At 48.8% G+C, this 20,641-nt stretch overlaps 1 protein-coding gene across 7 annotated transcripts in view; it reads right to left on the bottom strand.

The window, feature by feature from the left end:
- CDHR5 (cadherin related family member 5) overlaps positions 1–20,641 on the bottom strand; it is a 78,202-nt gene that overhangs the window by 39,291 nt on the left and 18,270 nt on the right. For all 7 annotated transcript variants that reach the window (XM_075566809.1, XM_075566806.1, XM_075566808.1 and 4 more), the window contains exons 3-6: positions 19,199–19,249; positions 18,768–18,860; positions 10,988–11,080; positions 9,442–9,552 (exon numbers count right to left, since the gene is read on the bottom strand). In XM_075566809.1, the coding sequence (XP_075422924.1) occupies positions 9,442–9,552; positions 10,988–11,080; positions 18,768–18,860; positions 19,199–19,249 (348 nt within the window). The remainder of the gene's footprint in view (positions 1–9,441; positions 9,553–10,987; positions 11,081–18,767; positions 18,861–19,198; positions 19,250–20,641) is intronic.

Genomic DNA, 20,641 nt, shown 5'->3' on the forward strand with positions numbered 1-20,641 from the left:
CGGAGTTATAGGGAGCGGCTATATGGGGCAATAGGAGGAGTTATAGGGAGAGGTTATATGGGGCAACAGGAGGAGTTATAGGGAGAGGTTATATGGAGCAATAGGAGGAGTTATAGGGAGAGGTTATATGGAGCAATAGGAGGAGTTATAGGGAGAGGTTATATGGAGTAATAGGAGTTATAGGGAGTGGTTATATAAGCAATAGGAAGAGTAATAGGGAGCGATTATATGGGGCAATAGGAGGAGTTATAGGGATCGGTTATATGGAGTAATAGGAGTTATAGGGAGTGGTTATATAAGCAATAGGAAGAGTAATAGGGAGCGATTATATGGGGCAATAGGAGGAGTTATAGGGAGCGGTTATATGGAGCAATAGGCGGAGTTATAGGGAGCGGCTATATGGGGCAATAGGAGGAGTTATAGGGAGAGGTTATATGGAGCAATAGGAGGAGTTATAGGGAGGTTATGAGGCAATAGGAGGAGTTATAGGGAGCGGTTATATGGAGCAATAGGAGGAGTTATAGGGAGAGGTTATATGGAGCAATATGAGGAGTTATAGGGAGGTTATGAGGCAATAGGAGGAGTTCTAGGGAGCGGTTATATGGAGCAATAGGAGGAGTTATAGGGGGCGGTTATATGGAGCAATAGGAGGAGTTATAGGGAGAGGTTATATGGGGCAATAGGAGGAGTTATAGGGAGCGGTTATATGGAGCAATAGGCGGAGTTATAGGGAGCGGTTATATGGAGCAATAGGAGGAGTTATAGGGAGAGAGGTTATATGGAGCAATAGGAGGAGTTATAGGGAGAGGTAATATGGTGCAATAGGAGTTATAGGGAGAGGTTATATGGAGCAATAGGAGGAGTTATAGGGAGAGGTAATATGGTGCAATAGGAGTTATAGGGAGAGGTTATATGGAGCAATAGGAGGAGTTATAGGGAGAGGTAATATGGTGCAATAGGAGTTATAGGGAGCGGTTATATGGAGCAATAGGAGGAGTTATAGGGAGAGGTTATATGGGGCAATAGAAGGAGTTACAGGGAGAGGTTATATGCAGCAATAGGAGGAGTTATAGGGAGAGGTTACATGGAGCAATAGGAGGAGTTATAGGGAGAGGTTATATGGAGCAATAGGAGGAGTTATAGGGAGAGGTTATATGGAACAATAGGAGGAGTTATAGGGAGCGGTTATATGGAGCAATAGGAGGAGTTATAGGAAGAGGTTATATGGAGCAATAGGAGGAGTTATAGGGAGAGGTTATATGGAACAATAGGAGGAGTTATAGGGAGGAATTATATGGAACAATAGGAGGAATTATAGGGAGAGGTTATATGGAGCAATAGGAGGAGTTATAGGGAGAGGTTATATGGAGCAATAGGAGGAGTTATAGGGAGGAATATATGGAACAATAGGAGTAATAGGGAGAGGTTATATGGAGCAATAGGAGCGGTTATAGGGAGAGGTTATATGGAGAAATAGGAGAAGTTATAGGGAGATGTTATATGGGGCAATAGGAAGGGTTATAGGGAGAGGTAATATGGAGTTGTAGCCAGGTCCCCCTTCCGTTGTAGACCCCCCCTCCGGATACTCAATGCGGCCGGTTGCCGAGGACGCGGTCGCGTTGCGAGGCCCCCGGCGGTTCTCGGAGCGGGGCGCCGCCATTGCCAGTTGCATTGCGCATGCGCAGTGAGAGCCAAGCGCGGGAGGCCCACAGAGAGCTTGCGCATGCGTAGTGATCGCGCGAACGGCATGGTCAATCAGCAGAGGGCTCTAGGAAGGGACTACATATCCCATGAGCCTAAGGAGCGCCCCACCTGACCCCAGGGAGCCAATAGGGCTACAGCATCTCCCTGCAGGGGAGATTTAGATACATTTCGCGGGCTTGGAGCACGTTAGGCAGTCGGCGTCAGGAGCAGATAGGGGAAGGAGGTAGGGTGCAGGAGTCAGTGACTCCCTGCACTAGGCTAGCAGCCCCCTAGGCCCCAGATAGCCCTGAGCCACCAGTAGTGTTGTATTGTTCAGGGACAGGCCCCAGGTTAGGGACCCTGCACCTTATTATTATCCAGAGTCAGTTAGGGACACAGCGGATGCGGCGCGTCCCTCCAGAGGTTTGGGCCCAGACCTCCGCTGTGGCTGCAGCAGCCATCCGGGTGGGATCGCCCCGGACGGTAGTTCCTGTATTCACTCGTCATCAGGATCCTTTGCGACACGGGGTGGGATCACCCGGTGAAAGGGGGTAGCGTCCTGCGAGACGCAGTAGTAGTGTCTCCTCTAGAGAGGGACACCTGTTGATATATATGAATAAGTACGTTTGCTACAGTAAAGTCATTGGTTGTTTTACATGCTGTGTGTGTGATATATATAAATTGTCCTGCGAGGATCACTCCCCCTCTGGTGGGAGCCATCACAGGTGGAGGCGCTGCACAGAGTACGAGGTTTCTCCTATTATTATACGGGCCCCAGGCTCCCCGTGGCGGAGGTTTAGGCCCCCTATGAGCCTAACAGGTAAAGCACCACACTTGGTAACACTAGGTTCCCCGCACACACATACCATATGCTATTGGGTGGGGGAATACCCGTTACATTTTGGAGGCGCTGCTGAGATTGTACCTGGGGTGCCCTATTCCATATCAAATTGTCCGACTTAAACGCCATCATGTCCGTGCCATCAAAGCAAGAGGTAATCGACTGGGCCTTAGCGCGCAGCGTGTCCCCAAGGCGCGTGGTTGCAGTGGCGGGAGTATCCAATGATACGGGCTTCTACACAGTACGCACACAAGTAAGAAATTGTCCGGGACTGGCCACTGCCCGGATGGTAGACTTTAAACTTGATGTTGACGGCCGGGGGACCACCTACCTCATGGCCAATGAATGTGACATATGCTCAGAGACTGTTCCCCCTGTATTAAACCTACCAGAACCCTTCACAGAGGACTATCTCATGATATATCCTGACCCGAAGAACCGTCCGCCAGTGCTGCGCCAACCACGACCCCCCGGATGACCAGTATGCCTCACAGGGTATGCCCCCCCAAGGTCTCCTTCACCCCGTGCGGCTTCGGGGGAGTCAGCAGCTGGGCGGGGAGTCCACCCACCTCGCCTACTCCTGATAGATGGCCAGGCAGTCTCCCAACCATGCCTGGTGAAGGAGCTGGAACCAGTAGTCAGCCCCTTAGTGGAGGTCTTTCCTTGAATATGATAGCCTCCCAACTAGTAGAAGCTGTAACCATCTCGTCCCAAGCACAGAACTACCGGAAACTAAAGGTCTTTTCTGGGATTCTACCGACGCCTTCAGGAGAAGAAGGGATCGAGACATGGAGGGACCATACTCTCCAAGTAATGTGGTCGTGCTCCGAAGCCAGAAAAAGGCAGAGGCTGGTTGAGTGCCTCCGAGCCCCAGCCTCCCAGCTGGTACGGACGCATCGTGAAGTGGAAGGGGAAGTTACGGCACAGGAACTGGTGGAAATGCTCACTCAGTCATATACCCGAGAAGACAACGAGGATGAGCTGATGGCCCAGTTCAAAGCTCTTCTCCAAAAAGAAGGAAAGGATTTGTCTGCCTTCGTCCGCAAACTACAGCTGTCACTGGGGACCCTCCTGTCCAAAAATATAATTTCAGTCGCCGAAGTGGACCGGTAACGATTCAAACAGCTACTAAAGGGGTCATTGCCTGATCACAACATAGCTATAATGATGCGGGCCACCCCGATCGCTGCTGTACCATCTAGTTACATGGAATTGTTGCGTCACATCAGAGGACATGAGGTGCAGCTACATTTTCATGAATCCAAAAAGACCAAGGATACCATCAAGGGTGACGCCTCTGCTCCCTCCGCCCCAAAGGGTAAGAAGTCTTCCAACCGGGAGGAGGAGTTGGCTCCCAAATCGCCTGCCGGGAAGGGCCGTACCTCCGAGAGATCATCTTCCACGTACACGGGTCGTCCTGAACGCCGCGAAGTAGTTTGCTATAACTGCGGGAAGAAGGGCCACTTCTCCAGAGATTGCCTGGAGAGGGAGGATCCTCCGGAGGAAAAACCTCCGGATAGAGGAAATTCAGCCCGGTCAATGGTGAGCCGTGTACAAATGGCAGAGTCTGACCCAGAAACCCCTACTGGAACCGAAGATGCTCCTTCTGACTCCGGTCCCAGTGATGACGCCTTACCCAGGGAAGCTTACAGTCAAGTAGGCCCTTCGGCCATCGTGCCTGTTGTCCTGGAAGGAATCTATGCATCTGCCCTACTGGACACTGGATCCCAAGTGACCATTATATACCGCAAGTTCTATGACCAGCACCTTAGACACTGCCCCCTGAGGTCGGCCGAACATATGAAGGTTAGGGGGTTAAGTAATGAAGACTACCCCATCGATGGGATTGTGAGGGTCCAACTGGAAATACTCCAACTGAAAACCGGCAAGAAACACCCCATGCATGTAGCGGCAATGGTATGCCCAGAACCCCAAGACCAGTGCAAGTATCCGATCATCTTGGGGACTAATACTGATATAGTACAAGCTGTAATCAGAGCATACCTGAAAGAGACCAACGAGTTGCCGCTGGCCAATTCGCTCCTAGATCCCGTCCTACGAGAGGAGTGCAACCGGGTATATGTCTTGGAGCGTCACGGGGATCTCTACAATCGTCAACGCGGGCTGACGACCATATTACCAGGGGGAGTGCAACGAATGGCCGTCTGGTGCTGTTATCCCGAGTGAGATGAGAACGATCAGCTTTTCTCTCTGGAGAGTACCCCCGAGGAAGAAGTTCAGAGAGGGTTTAGCGTACTACCCGAGGTGAGGGAGTGGACGACTAAAATCCCTCTACAAACCTACGTATATGTGCAGAACATCTCCCCATTCCCGATGGAACTTGATGCCGGACAAAGTCTGGGTTGCTTATATCCGGTCAGCCCTGTGGAAACAACGCCCCAGGTGAATGCGGCGGCAGCGAATGAGCGGTTAGTCGATCTGGACTTCAACTTCGGCGAGTCGACATTGCCCACTGAGTGGAAAGAGCAGCTGACAACCCAGTTGAATAAATGACGGACTGTGTTCTCCACGAGTGAGATGGATGTGGGGTGCAGTCGCAGCGCTCAACATGCCATTAGACTGAGTGATGCCACCCCGTTCCGGGAACGCTCTCGTCGCATCGCCCCGAGGGATGTGGACGATGTGAGGAACGTCTTGCAAGAAATGGAGACCGCTGGGATTTTGACGGAGTCTCGGAGCCCTTACGCCTCTCCCATAGTGGTGGTGAGGAAAAAGAACGGATCCGTACGACTGTGTGTCGACTATCGAACCCTGAACAATCATACGATACCGGACTAGTACAACCTTCCTCGCATTGAAGAGATCCTGAATGCTCTGAATGGGAGCCAATGGTTCAGCGTGCTCGATCTACGATCCGGGTACTATCAGGTACCCATGAATGCAGAGGATCAGAAGAAAACAGCCTTCGTCTGTCCCCTGGGGTTCTACCAATTTACCCGTATGCCCCAAGGTATATGTGGGGCCCCTGCTACCTTCCAACGACTGATGGAGAAGACTATCGGGGACATGAACCCTCGGGAGTGTCTCGTCTACCTGGACGACATCATTGTCTTCGGAAGGACTCTGGAAGACCACGAAGAGAGGCTGCTTAAAGTGATAGACCGTCTTGGGAAGGAAGGGTTGAAACTGTCCCTAGACAAGTGCCGGTTTTGTCACACCTCGGTGACCTACGTGGGACACATCGTGTCTGCTCAAGGTATTGCCACCGACCCAGCCAAAGTAGAAGCAGTCGTGAACTGGCCGCGTCCCGAGAATGTCACGGAACTACTATCCTTCCTGGGGTTCTGTGGGTATTACCGTCGCTTCATGGAAGGGTACTCTAGTCGAGCTAAACCCCTGAACAATCTGTTGAAGATATACCCCGAAGATACAGGAAGGAAGGCCGCATCGGCCCGCCAACCGTTTGGCGATAAATGGACGTCTGAGTGTGAACAGGCCTTCCTGAAATTGAAGAAATGCCTGTCCAAAGCGCCTGTGCTTGCGTATGCTGATCCTGACCAACCATACGTTATGCATGTGGATGCCAGTCTAAATGACTTGGGCGCCGTCCTGCACCAGAAGCACCCCGAGGGCCGTCGGCTAGTGGCCTACATTAGCCGCAGTTTGACACCCAGTGAACAGAAATACCCTGTCCACAAGTTGGAGTTCCTGGCCCTCAAATGGGCCATCACGGAAAAGCTCCACGATTACCTTTACGGTGTTACGTTTGAGGTAAGGACGGATAACAATCCCCTCACGTACATCAATACCTCGGCCAAATTGGATGCAGCAGGACACAGATGGCTGGCCGCCCTGAACAATTACCGATTCTCCCTGAAGTACAAGCCGGGACCCTTGAATGTCGGGGCTGACGCCCTCTCCCGACGGCCAGGGCTAAGTGCCACTCAAGATGATGAGGAATGGGAAGAACTCCCAGGACCAGGGGTGCGAGCTATGTGTAGCATTGCCGCCATCGTCAGTGATCAAGTGGCCTTCTCGGAATTAGGGTTTGCGGATTCCTTGAGATGTCAGTCGCAGGCTGTCCCAGCCGCCTACTGCGATCCAAAGGGGCTGAACATAACCCATGACAAAGTGCTAAGGTGGAAAGATCTGGTAGACTACCAAATACGAGATCCTGTCATTGGTATCATTAGGCAAGCCGTTGAAAAGAAGAATCCAGCCCTTCTGAAGCGTGCTCCCAACGACTTGGTGGCCTCGCTCATGCGGGAAGTGGACAACTTCGAAATCGATAACTGCTTACTCTATCGGGTGGTGCAATACCACAACCACTTGGATAGACGACAACTAGTCCTCCCTAAGAACTTGCAATACATGGTGTTGAAGTCCCTACATGATGAGCATGGACATCTTGGTGTAGAGAAGACCTTTGGGTTGGTCAGAGACCGCTTTTTCTGGCCCAAGATGCGAGAGGCCGTAGAACGCCACTGTCGCCGTTGTACTCGGTGTATACAACGCAAGACCCTGCCTACCAGAGCAGAACCCATGGGCCATCTGAAGAGTTCTAGCCCAATGGACCTTGTGTGTATGGACTTTCTGTGCATTGAACCTGATAGCCGGGGAATATGCAACGTGCTGGTCATCACGGATCACTACACCCGATATGCCCAGGCCTTCCCCACAAAAGATCAGAAAGCCATCACAGTGGTAAAAATATTATGGGAGAAGTACTTCTTGCAGTACGGTCTTCCAATCCGCCTTCACTCAGATCAAGGTAGGGATTTTGAAAGCACTCTGATCCGAGAACTGCTCAAAATGCTGAACATTGCCAAATCACGAACGACCCCGTACCACCCCGAAGGAGATGCGTTGCCAGAACGATTTAATCGAACCTTACTGGACATGCTCGGAACTCTACAGAGTGCTCAGAAGACTGAATGGAGTCGACACGTGGAGGCCCTGGTGCATGCGTACAATTGTACCCGACACGAGTCAACTGGATTCTCCCCATACTTCCTCATGTTTGGGCGAGAGGCGAGGCTGCCAGAGGATGTACGTCTTAGAGTCTCGACGGATGGGATACACAACGCTACCCATTTCAAATACGTACAAAGACTTAAAGACAGTTTGCAGCAGGCCTATCAACAGGCTGAGAAGTCTACAGCTAAGATGAACGCTGACAATAAAAGGCGATACGATCATAAGGTCAAATATCGGGAGCTTCGTCCTGGAGACGCTGTGTTGCTTCGAAACCTGGGAGTCCCAGGAAAACACAAATTGGCCGACCGATGGAGAGACGGTGTATATGAAATAGAATCTCAGATGCCTGGCCTCCCGGTCTATCGCATCAAAGACACTGACGGCCGGGTAAAGGTATGGCACCGTAATCATCTTCTCCCCATTCCACAAGTGGGAGATGAGAAAGCAGAAATACTGGCCACACCGCTCAACGGTGAGTCCAACTTATCAGAAATGGGTCAAGAGACTGTAAATAACGAAACCCACTCTGAAACTCCTGAAGATCCTATGGAAGGACCCTCTCAAAGGGACTATTCCACAGAAGGGGCATCTCCCGGAGGAGCTACGGGTCAAGGGCCCCGTAGGCCAACGCCTACTAGGGTGGCACCAACAGGCCAGCCTTTGGATCCACAGAGCCCATGCTTTGTGCCAAACAGAGACTGTCCAGAGACATTTCTCCCCTCAAGGGAAGAGGCTGAGCCTCAGGACTATACTTATTACTCCCCAGAGGGAGTTGCTGAAGAACAGCTCTGCAGGAGCCAAAGAGTAAGGTACCCTCCAAACCGGGTAGCCTATGATCAAATTGGGGCACCCCATTATGAGGCTCAGCAGTGGGCTCGCAGCAGAGTGCAGTCCGTCATTGTGATGTTCAATGAACTGTACAATCTAATGTAGAGCTGATAAGTTAAGATCGCATTTGGTTGTTGCATTTTTATTATATAACTTCTGTACATAGTTATATTCAGTTGTGTCCCAAGCGAGGACGTTGGGGATTTTACCAGGGGGAGGATGTAGCCAGGTCCCCCTTCCATTGTAGACCCCCCCTCCGGGTACTCAATGCGGCCGGTTGCCGGGGACATGGTCGCGTTGTGAGGCCCCCGGCGGTTCTCGGAGCGGGGCGCCGCCATTGCCAGTTGCGTTGCGCATGCGCAGTGAGAGTCAAGCGCGGGAGGCCCACAGACAGCTCGCGCATGCGCAGTGATCGTGCGAACAGCATGGCCAATCAGCAGAGGGCTCTAGGAAGGGACTACATATCCCATGAGCCTAAGGAGCGCCCCACCTGACCCCAGGGAGCCAATAGGGCTACAGAATCTCCCTGCAGGGGAGATTTAGATACATTTCGCGGGCTTGGAGCACGTTAGGCAGTCGGCGTCAGGAGCAGATAGGGGAAGGAGGTAGGGTGCAGGAGTCAGTGACTCCCTACACTTGGCCAGCAGCCCCCTAGGCCCCAGATAGCCCTGAGCCACCAGTAGTGTTGTGTTGTTCAGGGACAGGCCCCAGGTTAGGGACCCTGCCCCTTATTATTATCCAGAGTCAGTTAGGGACACAGCGGATGCGGCGCGTCCCTCCAGAGGTTTGGGCCCAGACCCCCTCTGTGGCTGCAGCAGCCATCCGGGTGGGATCGCCCCAGACGATAGTTCCTGCATTCACTCGTCATCAGGATCCTTTGCGAAGCTCCTTGGCAGGCCCGGGCACTGGAGTGCTCGGCAGGTAATCTTCAAGTGCACCAACTATACAGGTATATACAGGTAAAGCACCACACCTGATAACACTAGGTTCCCCGCACACACATACCATATGCTATTGGGTGGGGGAATACCCATTACAGAGTTATAGGGAGCGGATATATGAAGCAATAGGAGAGTTTACAGGGAACAAAGAGGTTAACACATTGGAAAAGCACTTCCTATCTCCCCAGAATAGACGGATACAGAACTCACCCGTGCCGTCAGGATCAGCTGTATGTGTTTATAAGTGTCATAATCCAGAGACTGGTTCACTTGAATGATTGGATTATTAACTGTGGCCAATTTAAAGTGAGCAGCTGCAACCTGTAACAGAGAAACAAAGACAACTTAAACTTTAAGATACATTCTGTAATAGGCGTAAATATTATGTTATTATTATTATTATTTTACCATTTATCAATTGCCATTATCACAGAGACCGAGATTGAAAAATGATGTCTGTGTGTGCATGGCATGCGTATGTTTTTATGTATATTTGTGTGTATATACACTGTATGTAAACGAATCAATGTGCATTAGTGCATGCAATATGTGTGTATGTATAAGTGCATATACAGTATGCATGCATGTGTGTAAGCAGTATTTATGCATATACACATTTGTATATATGTATGTATTTATGTGTGTAAATATGCATATCATACTGTACCTCCCAACTGTATCTATTTATCTGGTACCATACCTATTTATTATGTCTTCTACCTACAAAAACCAGGTATACTTATTGCACATATTTCTCTCCTGAGGTTAGAGCTCCACTGCCAGCCTCCCATTGGTCGAAGCTCAGAACCTTCCCCTGATGACAGCAGCTTTAAGACCAATGACTCAATTGATAAGTGATCAGGGGTTAATGTCAGGAAGTTCGATTTCATTAATATAAATATATACGAATAAATCCAGAAAGCCAAGTGTTTTATGGGTAACAAGTGTGTGTGTCTATACACGTGTTTGTGCGTGTGTGTGTACAGAGTATTACGCAGATTTCTATATACATATGTGTGTGCGTGCATGTGTGTATCATGCAATGTTACCCTGGGTAGGGAGGGATATCAGCCATAGGCGGCAGAGCTTTGCTTTCACATGTCTTATCAATAACGGTCCATGTAAGGACAGAAACATCGGTTCTCTTCTGTGTTCACCAAATACAATCTTTAATCACGTCTATAAGTAGGGTCCATCTCTGCTCAGATCTGCTTACCTATATTGGTTGCGTGTGTGTGTATGTACTGTATGTATGTATATATGTTGCATATTTTTGCTATTTTCTTTAAGAAGAAACAGCTTTGGGAGGCTGAAATTGTATACTTCTCCGGACCATCGTACAGTGCACTGTGTGTTCATTATCAGGAATCAGGAGCTGGGAGTGTATACAGATACCCAGCATCATTATACAGCATATGTTAATTATATGAGGCTGGAAGTGTATAGAGATACTCAGCATCATTACACAGCACATAACAGGGGCTGCAAACAATAGAGCAACTCTGCATCATCATACAGTGCAGCATGTTCATTATAAGGGGGTAAAAGTGTATAGAGGTACTCAACATCATTATACAGCACAGCATGTTCATTATCAGGGGGTGGAAGTGTATAGAAATACTCATCATCATTATACAGTGCAGCATGTATGTTATCAAGGGGTGGAAGTGTATAGAGATACTCCGCATTATAATACAGTGCAGTATGTTCATGATTATGGAGATGTGATTCCCACAATGCACCCTGTGCTGCTCACCAGATCCGTCCCGCTCAACTCATAGAATATGGTGTCCTTGTCAGCGTCATCGGCTGTAATCGCAGTACCGATGCTACTTCCCACTTTTAGATCCTGAAAAGGGATTTGCGTCAATGCTATTAGCTGTATGACCTCAGAGGTGACACAGACAGATGGCCCATGGCGTCTGTCCCTCCCACTGCAGGTTGACATGGTGACCCAGAAAAAGAGGGATTTATGGCCCATAGGGTGACACAGTGACATAGACAGAAGGGACCAATGAGTCATGGAGTGTCCATCCCACTGCAGGTTGACATGGTGACCCACAAAGAGAGGGACTTATGGCCCATAGGGTGACAGTGACAGACAGAAGGGACTCATAAGTCATGGAGTGTGTCAATCCCACCACAGGATGACACAATGACAAATACACAAGGGACCTACCATAGAGTGTGTCGTTCCCACTTCAGGATCACACAGTGACACAGACAGACAGAACTCATGAGCCCTTTTCTTTCAAATGAAAGTGAAATAGCAAACTAGTCATTCTCTCCCCCCCCCCCCAAAAAAATGGTACTTTAGGATTGTAAATTAAAAAGTAGTGGTATTCTGGGGTTCAATTAAAAAAAAAAGTAGTTGCACTCTGGGTGTGAAAATAAAAATACTTCTAATCCTCTAGCACACTGAGATTGTAAACCCTTGGGGTTAAATGTTAATTCGTGTTTTATCCCATATTGAGTCATGACTTTTATTGTGCAGAAGGACTATAAGTTCCGAGTAAGAAAACCCTCCCTTTGGTAAAGTTTACCCCCTCCCATTTCCCACAATGGGATTGGACCGTTCAGAATCGGAGCTCTTTGATTGGCACCGGCTGTTTTCATGGATATATCATCAAAGAAGCACAGAGATTAATATTCTCTCTGGCCCCAATTCACATGGGCAGTTTCTTATCTTTTCATGGCAGACACAGACATCTTGTCTTTGAGTTTTTTTTCATTTACACCTAATTAATAAAATAATAACATTAAGGGACCTTTTTATGTGATAAGAGGGTGTCTCACATATGCATTCCTCGCTCAAGGAAATCTGTCGGCGGACCTGCACATGTAGGATTCTAAAGGTCTCCGTATATTTACTTTCTTCCCTGTACTGTACAATACATGGTCAGTTTTCACCTCTCTAGTTATTTAATTCACTTCACATACCCATTAGTTGGCCATGCCTTACAGAGTCAAATTCAAGACACTTGTGCACACCTACAGTACAAAGCTATGCATAACATCTCTCTCTCTCTTTCTACACCAATTTCTAGCACTCTTCCATACGCAGTGTACCCTCTCTCCTCCTATCTTATTACTTCCCTTCTCTCCAGTCTCCAAGGCTTCTCCCGAGCTCCACCCCAACTGTGGAATTCTCTACCACGCTGTAAGGAATCCGCTCCACGGTTTACTGGTTACCTTACCTTGCAGACCGGTGCAGTTCTGGAACTGCTTTCCTGAGGTTTGCTGCAGCCTGGATTCACTCAAAGCAATACACACTCCCTCTGGTATCTACTGCAGCTGTGCAGCCTTTCATTGCAAACTATACTTGCATTCACTCATTAGGGGCAGTACCTTCACACCCCCGCCGGGGATTGGCCCGCTGCCCTTTAAGTATTGCTTGCCCATAATGCTCCTCGCCGAGCATAGTCCTTACTGGATGTCAACTGTTTTGCCACAAGCTCTCGCTTGTTCCCCTTTGCTGATACCAGGTCACGCCCTGCGTCCTTCAGCTTCCTTCAAGCCGTTTGTTCTCCAATGCTGATTCCAGGTTACGTCCTGCATCCTTCAGCTTCCTTCAAGCCGCTTGTTCCCCTGTGCTGAAGCAGAGATTCGTTCCTGCGTCCTTCAGCCTCCTGGATTCCTGCACTAAGTAGTGGTTTCGTCCCTGCGTTCTGCAGTCTCCTGGATTCCTGCACTGTAGCGGAGGTTTCCCTGTATCTACAGCTTCCTGGTTCCTGGGGCCTACTCTTTCCCTAATATAGAGAGGCCGTGTCCTGGTTCCTGCGCTGTAACAGTGGATTCCCTTGCCCGCTCAGGACTTTTGCGCTGTAGCACTGGTGCACCCGTGCAGCAAGACGGTGTGCTATTCTGGTCTGCCTACCATCTCCTGTGACCAGCACCATGGGCCATGGTCGTCGCTCGCGCAAAGGCCAACCCCGCGCTCCTAAGCTGAAGCGGGTTTCTCCTATCTCCTTGTTGCCGAACTCCTGCATGGACAATGTTTATCCTGACGTCTCCTGTTCTGACCCTGGCTTCTACAACGACGACGCTGTCTTCTCCAATCCTGATCCTGCGACATATGACTACGAACTGCGCAATCCGGATCAGCCTGCGCGGTCTCAGGTCGGTGCTTTTACAACCCCACCTCAGCCTCGCGGTCCGACCCTGGTTTGTGGCGAGCAGAACCCTGACAGTATGCTCGGCCCTACAAACTCGGACCCCGCTGAGGTGTGGGTTGGTAAGTTTTTTCCTAAAAACCTGTCCCAGCCTGTAGACCAGTCCCAGTTTGAGGATAATTATTTGTGCGATATAATACCTCTGATGGAAGATCCGTTTATGTTGGAGGGCTTGACTCCCTTGCAAAAGAAATGCCGTAATAATCTGGTTTATAAGGCTTACTGCCTCAGATACTTAAAACAGTATCTGGCCCGTCTTTTGGCCATTACTAACATTGCTTGCTCCCCTGATTCCCCTTTAACTGGGGAGGAGCTGTGTCCTGTGGAACTGGTCAACGCCTGTAGTACACTCAATGCCCTGAATTTATCCTTGGACATTCCTATAGTATTCCCGGAACCTTCCGTCATGGTGGCTCTCGCTCACGAGACGCTGCATGTACTTTCCCGTGCATTGGATGATTGCTTGTTAAAACAGGATCGTCTCTTAGCCGCTCACGCCGTCGTTTGGCGGTATCCCTCGGCTACCAGTCCTGTTGCTAAACCGGGGGACGTATCTCTCTCTCCGGGAGATGACCAAACAGAACTATTACCAATATCTCCCAACGTAGCAACTGCCACAGTCCCAAGCTCTGATTGTATGCCCGGGTTCCCTTACACTAATGATATGTCTACATTAACCCCTGCCGATCAGTCCTGTGAGGTCCCCTTGGAGAACACATATGTGTCACTAACTAACACTAAGGTTCTTGTATCAGAGAATAAGTCCCTTAGTTCTCCTATTTCTAGCTTTGAATCCCTCTCTCTAGGTCTTGAGGGTTTTCCAGCTTTAAACTCTGCTAGACAGTCCTGCGCGCTTTCCCCGTCAGAGAAAGAATCCCTAAGTTCTGTTCCCAGGGTTATTTCTGTATTAACCTCTGTGGGGCAGCTCTCTGAGTTTCCTTTGGTAAATCCCTGTTCTCTGTCAGCCACGGTCACGCCCCTAGCTTCAGACGAGAGATTCCTGCTCTCTTCTAATACAGAGAAAAGGTTACCTATGTATTACTCTCAGGCATTGTCTGCATTAACCCCTGTAAATTCTTGCTGCCTCCAAGTTAATGCCTTCGTTGTAGCCTCAGAGAATGAGTCCACAAGTCAGACAGCAGAGGTTGCATTGAGGGATTCCCATAACCGTACGGAGTCTCTAGATATTCTTTGCTATAAATCCCCTGCTTCAGCTCAAGTTTCCGCAGTTTCGTCTCCGGAGACTTCGGCTAAAGTTCTGGTTCCTGTTAAATGTATTCAGGAGTCAGGTTTTTCCCTAAGCTTAGTCGCAGAGTTCCTTCTCCCGGGTATTTCACTGAACCAGCCTGTCGCCCACATAGCGGTGATCCCTGCTTCAGCGCATAGTTCCCACATTATGGAGTCTGCAGTAAGTTCTGGTTTCCCAGACATCCCTTACCAAATACCTACTTCAGAGACCAGTACAGTTATGATTGACCCCCGTGTACTGTCTGAGTTCTCCTCCTCTTTAAGCTTAGGGTTAAAGGCATACTGTAGTCTGTATGTCTCTCCTGGGGTTCATATTATGTTCCCAGGAATGTTTGCTGACGTACGGTTTTCTCCCAAAAGTGACGCTTTTCCATATAGATTAGTAAAAAGCTTGCACACTCTTTCTCTTTTCGCTGAATTGTGTCTTTCTAGTTTTGAGACTCTGAGAGGTAATGATTCCCCTTCTGATTCTGAAGCTCTTCCTACAAGGAGTATCCTGTCTGGGGGTCCCCCTGATTTCTCTCTCCAGGCTAATTCTCCAGGGATCAGCATATCTGTGGTCACTCCCTTAGTACTGTCTGAGGTCACCATGCATATATTACAAGTCCTGGGGTTTAACTCTGAGCTGTTTAGCTGTCCTGCCTTTGCTGAAACCCAGTCCCTCAGTACTGTGTCTAAATATGCCCCAGCAAACACGGGGTTACTCTGGGAAGAAATTAAAGCTCCTGTCTTAAAGGGTATTTTTTCTCACATGTCCAGCAAATTTAGAATCTCAGTAAGTGTTTCTATGTCACTTATCAATACATCTGATTTTTTCTCTAATCAAACCCAGATACCCTCACTATCGGTTAGGAGTCCTGTGATCAGAGATTTTGCACTAGAAAACACACCAATTCATGTTTTTGTCAGGTTAGGTACCCCTGTGGTTAGGGCCATTGCAGTTTTAGAGAAGACTCTTTGTACTCCTAAGGTGCATGTCATTAAGAGTTTTCATAGTTCATACTTGCTGCTTGTTGATTCTCAGGGCCTTGTCATTGAGGTACAGACTTCAGCTTCTGATGTTAGCTTCCCTCCCACCACTACCCTGGCTCTGCCTTTTTCTCAAGCTACTGATTTGAAGATCCCAAGGACTATTCCTGATTCACTGACAATATTATCTCCCAATGAAGATTTCCCAGTATTAGAGAGCTCTACTGTTGTTTGCTTCTCTGCTCCTGCTAAACCATGGTTTTGTCCCTCGGAATTTTCGGTTGCCCGTTATTTCCTCTCAGTTGGAAATACTCTGTACGTATCCCAAGATTTCGGTCCCTATGCCTGGTTTACTGCTTGCCTTGTCACCTTCCATACCAATACCGGGAGATGCTTCTAACCAGCCTATACCCTTACTAACCATTACCTGGGAGCCTTCTAGAGGAAAAATTCCTCGCAAATTCCAACATGCAGTGGTCAGCCAAGACTTTTTCTGTTACAAAGTTTCTCCTGGTGTATTCGATCAACTATCAGGGCCGCGGATCCTAGATTCAGGTTTCTTTATTAAGGACTGGGCTTTCAGTGGGGGTTCTAATACCGTTTTTGCTCTGGAACTCTCTGGTTCTTCACAGCCCTGGATTTCCAAGACATTTTGCGAGGCAAGCCATGTACCAAGGATGTTTCCTCCATCAATCTTATATCCTAGAACTGTACTCACCAAAGAACTGCTCGTTTACGGAGGCCCTTTCTACCTAAAGAATTTTAGGAACAACTCAATGTCCCCAAGGCCCATGGATGGTCCTGTCTGGCCACAGTTCTCACCGGTGGGTGGGGGCACACTAAGGACTAATCATGAGTCTCTGGAGTACGACTCTAGCCCCAATCCTAGATGGTTCAGCAACAATTCCCGGGGCCCCAACTCTATGAGTGCTCATGTTCGCCCGGAGGTCTCGCGTGAAGGGGGGGGTACTGTAAGGAATCCGCTCCACGGTTTACTGGTTACCTTACCTTGCAGACCGGTGCAGTTCTGGAACTGCTTTCCTGAGGTTTGCTGCAGCCTGGATTCACTCAAAGCAATACACACTCCCTCTGGTATCTACTGCAGCTGTGCAGCCTTTCATTGCAAACTATACTTGCATTCACTCATTAGGGGCAGTACCTTCACACCCCCGCCGGGGATTGGCCCGCTGCCCTTTAAGTATTGCTTGCCCATAATGCTCCTCGCCGAGCATAGTCCTTACTGGATGTCAACTGTTTTGCCACAAGCTCTCGCTTGTTCCCCTTTGCTGATACCAGGTCACGCCCTGCGTCCTTCAGCTTCCTTCAAGCCGTTTGTTCTCCAATGCTGATTCCAGGTTACGTCCTGCATCCTTCAGCTTCCTTCAAGCCGCTTGTTCCCCTGTGCTGAAGCAGAGATTCGTTCCTGCGTCCTTCAGCCTCCTGGATTCCTGCACTAAGTAGTGGTTTCGTCCCTGCGTTCTGCAGTCTCCTGGATTCCTGCACTGTAGCGGAGGTTTCCCTGTATCTACAGCTTCCTGGTTCCTGGGGCCTACTCTTTCCCTAATATAGAGAGGCCGTGTCCTGGTTCCTGCGCTGTAACAGTGGATTCCCTTGCCCGCTCAGGACTTTTGCGCTGTAGCACTGGTGCACCCGTGCAGCAAGACGGTGTGCTATTCTGGTCTGCCTACCATCTCCTGTGACCAGCACCATGGGCCATGGTCGTCGCTCGCGCAAAGGCCAACCCCGCGCTCCTAAGCTGAAGCGGGTTTCTCCTATCTCCTTGTTGCCGAACTCCTGCATGGACAATGTTTATCCTGACGTCTCCTGTTCTGACCCTGGCTTGTACAACGACGACGCTGTCTTCTCCAATCCTGATCCTGCGACATATGACTACGAACTGCGCAATCCGGATCAGCCTGCGCGGTCTCAGGTCGGTGCTTTTACAACCCCACCTCAGCCTCGCGGTCCGACCCTGGTTTGTGGCGAGCAGAACCCTGACACACGCACAATCAGACTTTCACCATACACACATTTATGACCTAATTCATTACTCTTTCCAATGCCCCGTGCACTCTGCTAATGATCTACATCTCTCCCCCTTCCTTATTACTTCCTCTCACGCTCGCGTCCAAGACTTCTCCCATGCTGCCCCCCCCCCCACTGGAATTCTTTACAGCGCGCATACATGCATACATGTAAAGATTCTCTGCGAATTCACTCTTCCAAGAAGGACTATACAACAGTCTCCTGACGGCCGTCGTTTCCTTTCATCCTAGACCCACATACTCAGAGGCTAGAAGTTAATGGCTAAATCCATACTTAGTATCTTCCACCTCCCTCCACTAATGTTTGTGTGTCCACTCCCCAGCTTCTAAGGCCGCGTCCATACTGCGCGCGGTGCGAACAAAAGGCCGCGCCTCAATGATGCTGGCCATAGAGCGTGCGATGGCGCGGCAGATTTTCCAAGAGACAAAAGATTGTGTTTTTGTCGCGCGACAGGCGGGTCACGTGAGCGGTTCAGCCAATGAGGGCGAACCAGCCTCATGACGTCACCGCCACACCTCCCCGTTGCTGTAGATCTCAGGCCACAGATCGCTCGGCCATCGCCCCGTCGCGCGAGCGTCCACTATATCCGAGGCCTAAGATTGTAAACTCCTGGTGGCAGGGCCCTCCTTCCTATTGTCTCTGTTTGTCTGAACTTAAACGTACTCTGTTTTTTTTAATTGTCCTCAACCCAACATTGTACTGCATGGTGGAATATGGTGGCGCCATGCAAATAAAAGATGTCAATAATGTTAATAATAATTTCCCCACTGACTGATGTGTAAACTGTTTTATTCCTGCAAAATTAAACCAAGCCTCAATTAATATGGCTGCTAATCCCCTCCAAGTTTGTGTCATCATTGGACGTCAAAGGCAAAGATCCACAAAAGGGTGCAAACTTTAGCACGCCTTTACTGCCATTCATTTGAATCGGAGTCAAGGTGTGCTAAAGCTTAGCAGCCTTTTGTGGATCTGAGCCAAAGATTCTTACCAAAGAAGCTCAAGATAAGACCGTTTATCTGATGAGTGTCTTTGTATTCTGCATGGAAAACAGGTCTATGCTGCCACAAACTATTTCATCCTATTAAAATAATCATTACTCACCTCAGGGATAGTGAAATTGAAGCTTGTTTGGCTGAAAATTGGCTCATTATCATTTTCGTTAAGTATTGTGACATACAAATGTATTACACTTATCTGAGGAATGAGAAGAGAGGAAACATTGGTTAGCTCAAGCCTCTGAAGTGGGAGACGTCACAGTTCGAAACTCGCTGCTACTGTAGCTCCTGTTTTTAATGGACAGGCCACATAAACATCCTTTTGTACAAGATAGTAGATTGTTAACTCTGTTTGTACAGTGGCTAAACCGCAGATGAGGATTCTGGGTAATGACCTGCCATTGAGCACACTGACTGCACTACTTAAAGCGGCCGACGACCTAGGACAGAACAAGATGCCCGCCAGCAACTTCCTGTAGTTAAGGTGAAGACAAATGGGACTTTGACACAATAAATACAAATGTTAGTTATACTTACAATGGCACCGTCCCTTTTGCATTCCAGCTGAACTGAAAGAGTACTGGTCACCTGTGTTGACAGAAACAATGGTTTAGAATTCATTGAACTACTACTTTTTAGAGTACGTTCTCTCACTCACTCTTGGTCTGTCTCATTATTTCCCTCTCTTTGTATCATTTTCCCCCCTCTCTGCTTCGTTCTCTATCATTGTGCCTCCGTCTGTCTCTCTTTCTCTCCTCTCACCAGCAAAACACATATTTCAGGTTCTGGCGATGACCAGAGAGAGATCACGCCACCTTTAGCTATGACGTGAGCAACGCATCGTTAAATTGCATGTGATTAGCACTAACTTCCATTATAGCTAACGCAAGGTGCCGTTATGGCTGAAAATTGCATCTAACACTGCCTTAGTGAGCTCTGAAGACACCAGTTGGCACTTATTGACGCATTAACGTAAGTCAATGTTTTTCAACCCGGAATCATAGGAAGCCTTGGGTTCCCGTATGTGTATACTACTATTACCTCTCTAGACATAGTGACCTGACTGGCTTGGGGGGCCGGAGGACTTCCCAGAGCTGGGCTTTTGCTAGGAGGCTGGGCAGCTTCCTCTATCCTGATTGGCTGCATTACCTTACAACACTTTGGCCAAAGAGTTAAACTAAAAGACCATTTTATTCAAAAGATATCTATATATATATATATATATATATATATATATATATATATATATATATATATATATATATATATATATATATATATATATATACATAACATACAAACCAGCCCAAAGACCAGTAAGGAGACAGCAACCAACGAGGTGTAATCCAAAGAAGTCTGTATTGAAATAAACAGGTACACGAAAGCCAACGTTTCGGTCTCTCAGGGAGACCTTCCTCAGGGCCGTGCAAACACCACACTAACAGTGACCCTACTTATATACCCACACCCCTAGTGCAACCAATTAAACATAACCAATCACCAGCAACCTGTCATGATTTACCTGTTATGCAGCTGAGCACCGTTGAGAAACAACCAATGCCTGGACCAAAAGGAGTCATGCGGATCCACACGCAGGAAAAAGCAATGTGGTAATCAAAGGCAGCCAACTCAGGCATCTGAGTCTGTAGATTCACGAGCAGGGAAACCCCTCCCGTGATCCAGGCTGCCTGCTCTGATGTCTATAGCCTGCGACCGGTGTCGGGAGCTACAGCGCGTCACCTGACTAGCCTGCGCGTCATAGGGCAAAGTGTGAGCCGGGGAGCCAATGGGAAACATCTGCGGATTTCATCAGGGGATCGGAAGAAACGGAAGAAACGCGTAGGGATATCTGGCAGTGAATCTACGGTGGCCGGGCAGCTCCCAGCACCAGCGTGAGGACGCAAGGACGTGTCTGAAGATTTTTCCGGTTTTAAAGTGTAACAAGAAAGCGCAATGGCGGCCGCACGCGGAGATTGAGCA

This window comes from Ascaphus truei, chromosome 12, assembly GCF_040206685.1.
Source record: "Ascaphus truei isolate aAscTru1 chromosome 12, aAscTru1.hap1, whole genome shotgun sequence".
NCBI classification, from domain to species: domain Eukaryota; kingdom Metazoa; phylum Chordata; class Amphibia; order Anura; family Ascaphidae; genus Ascaphus; species Ascaphus truei.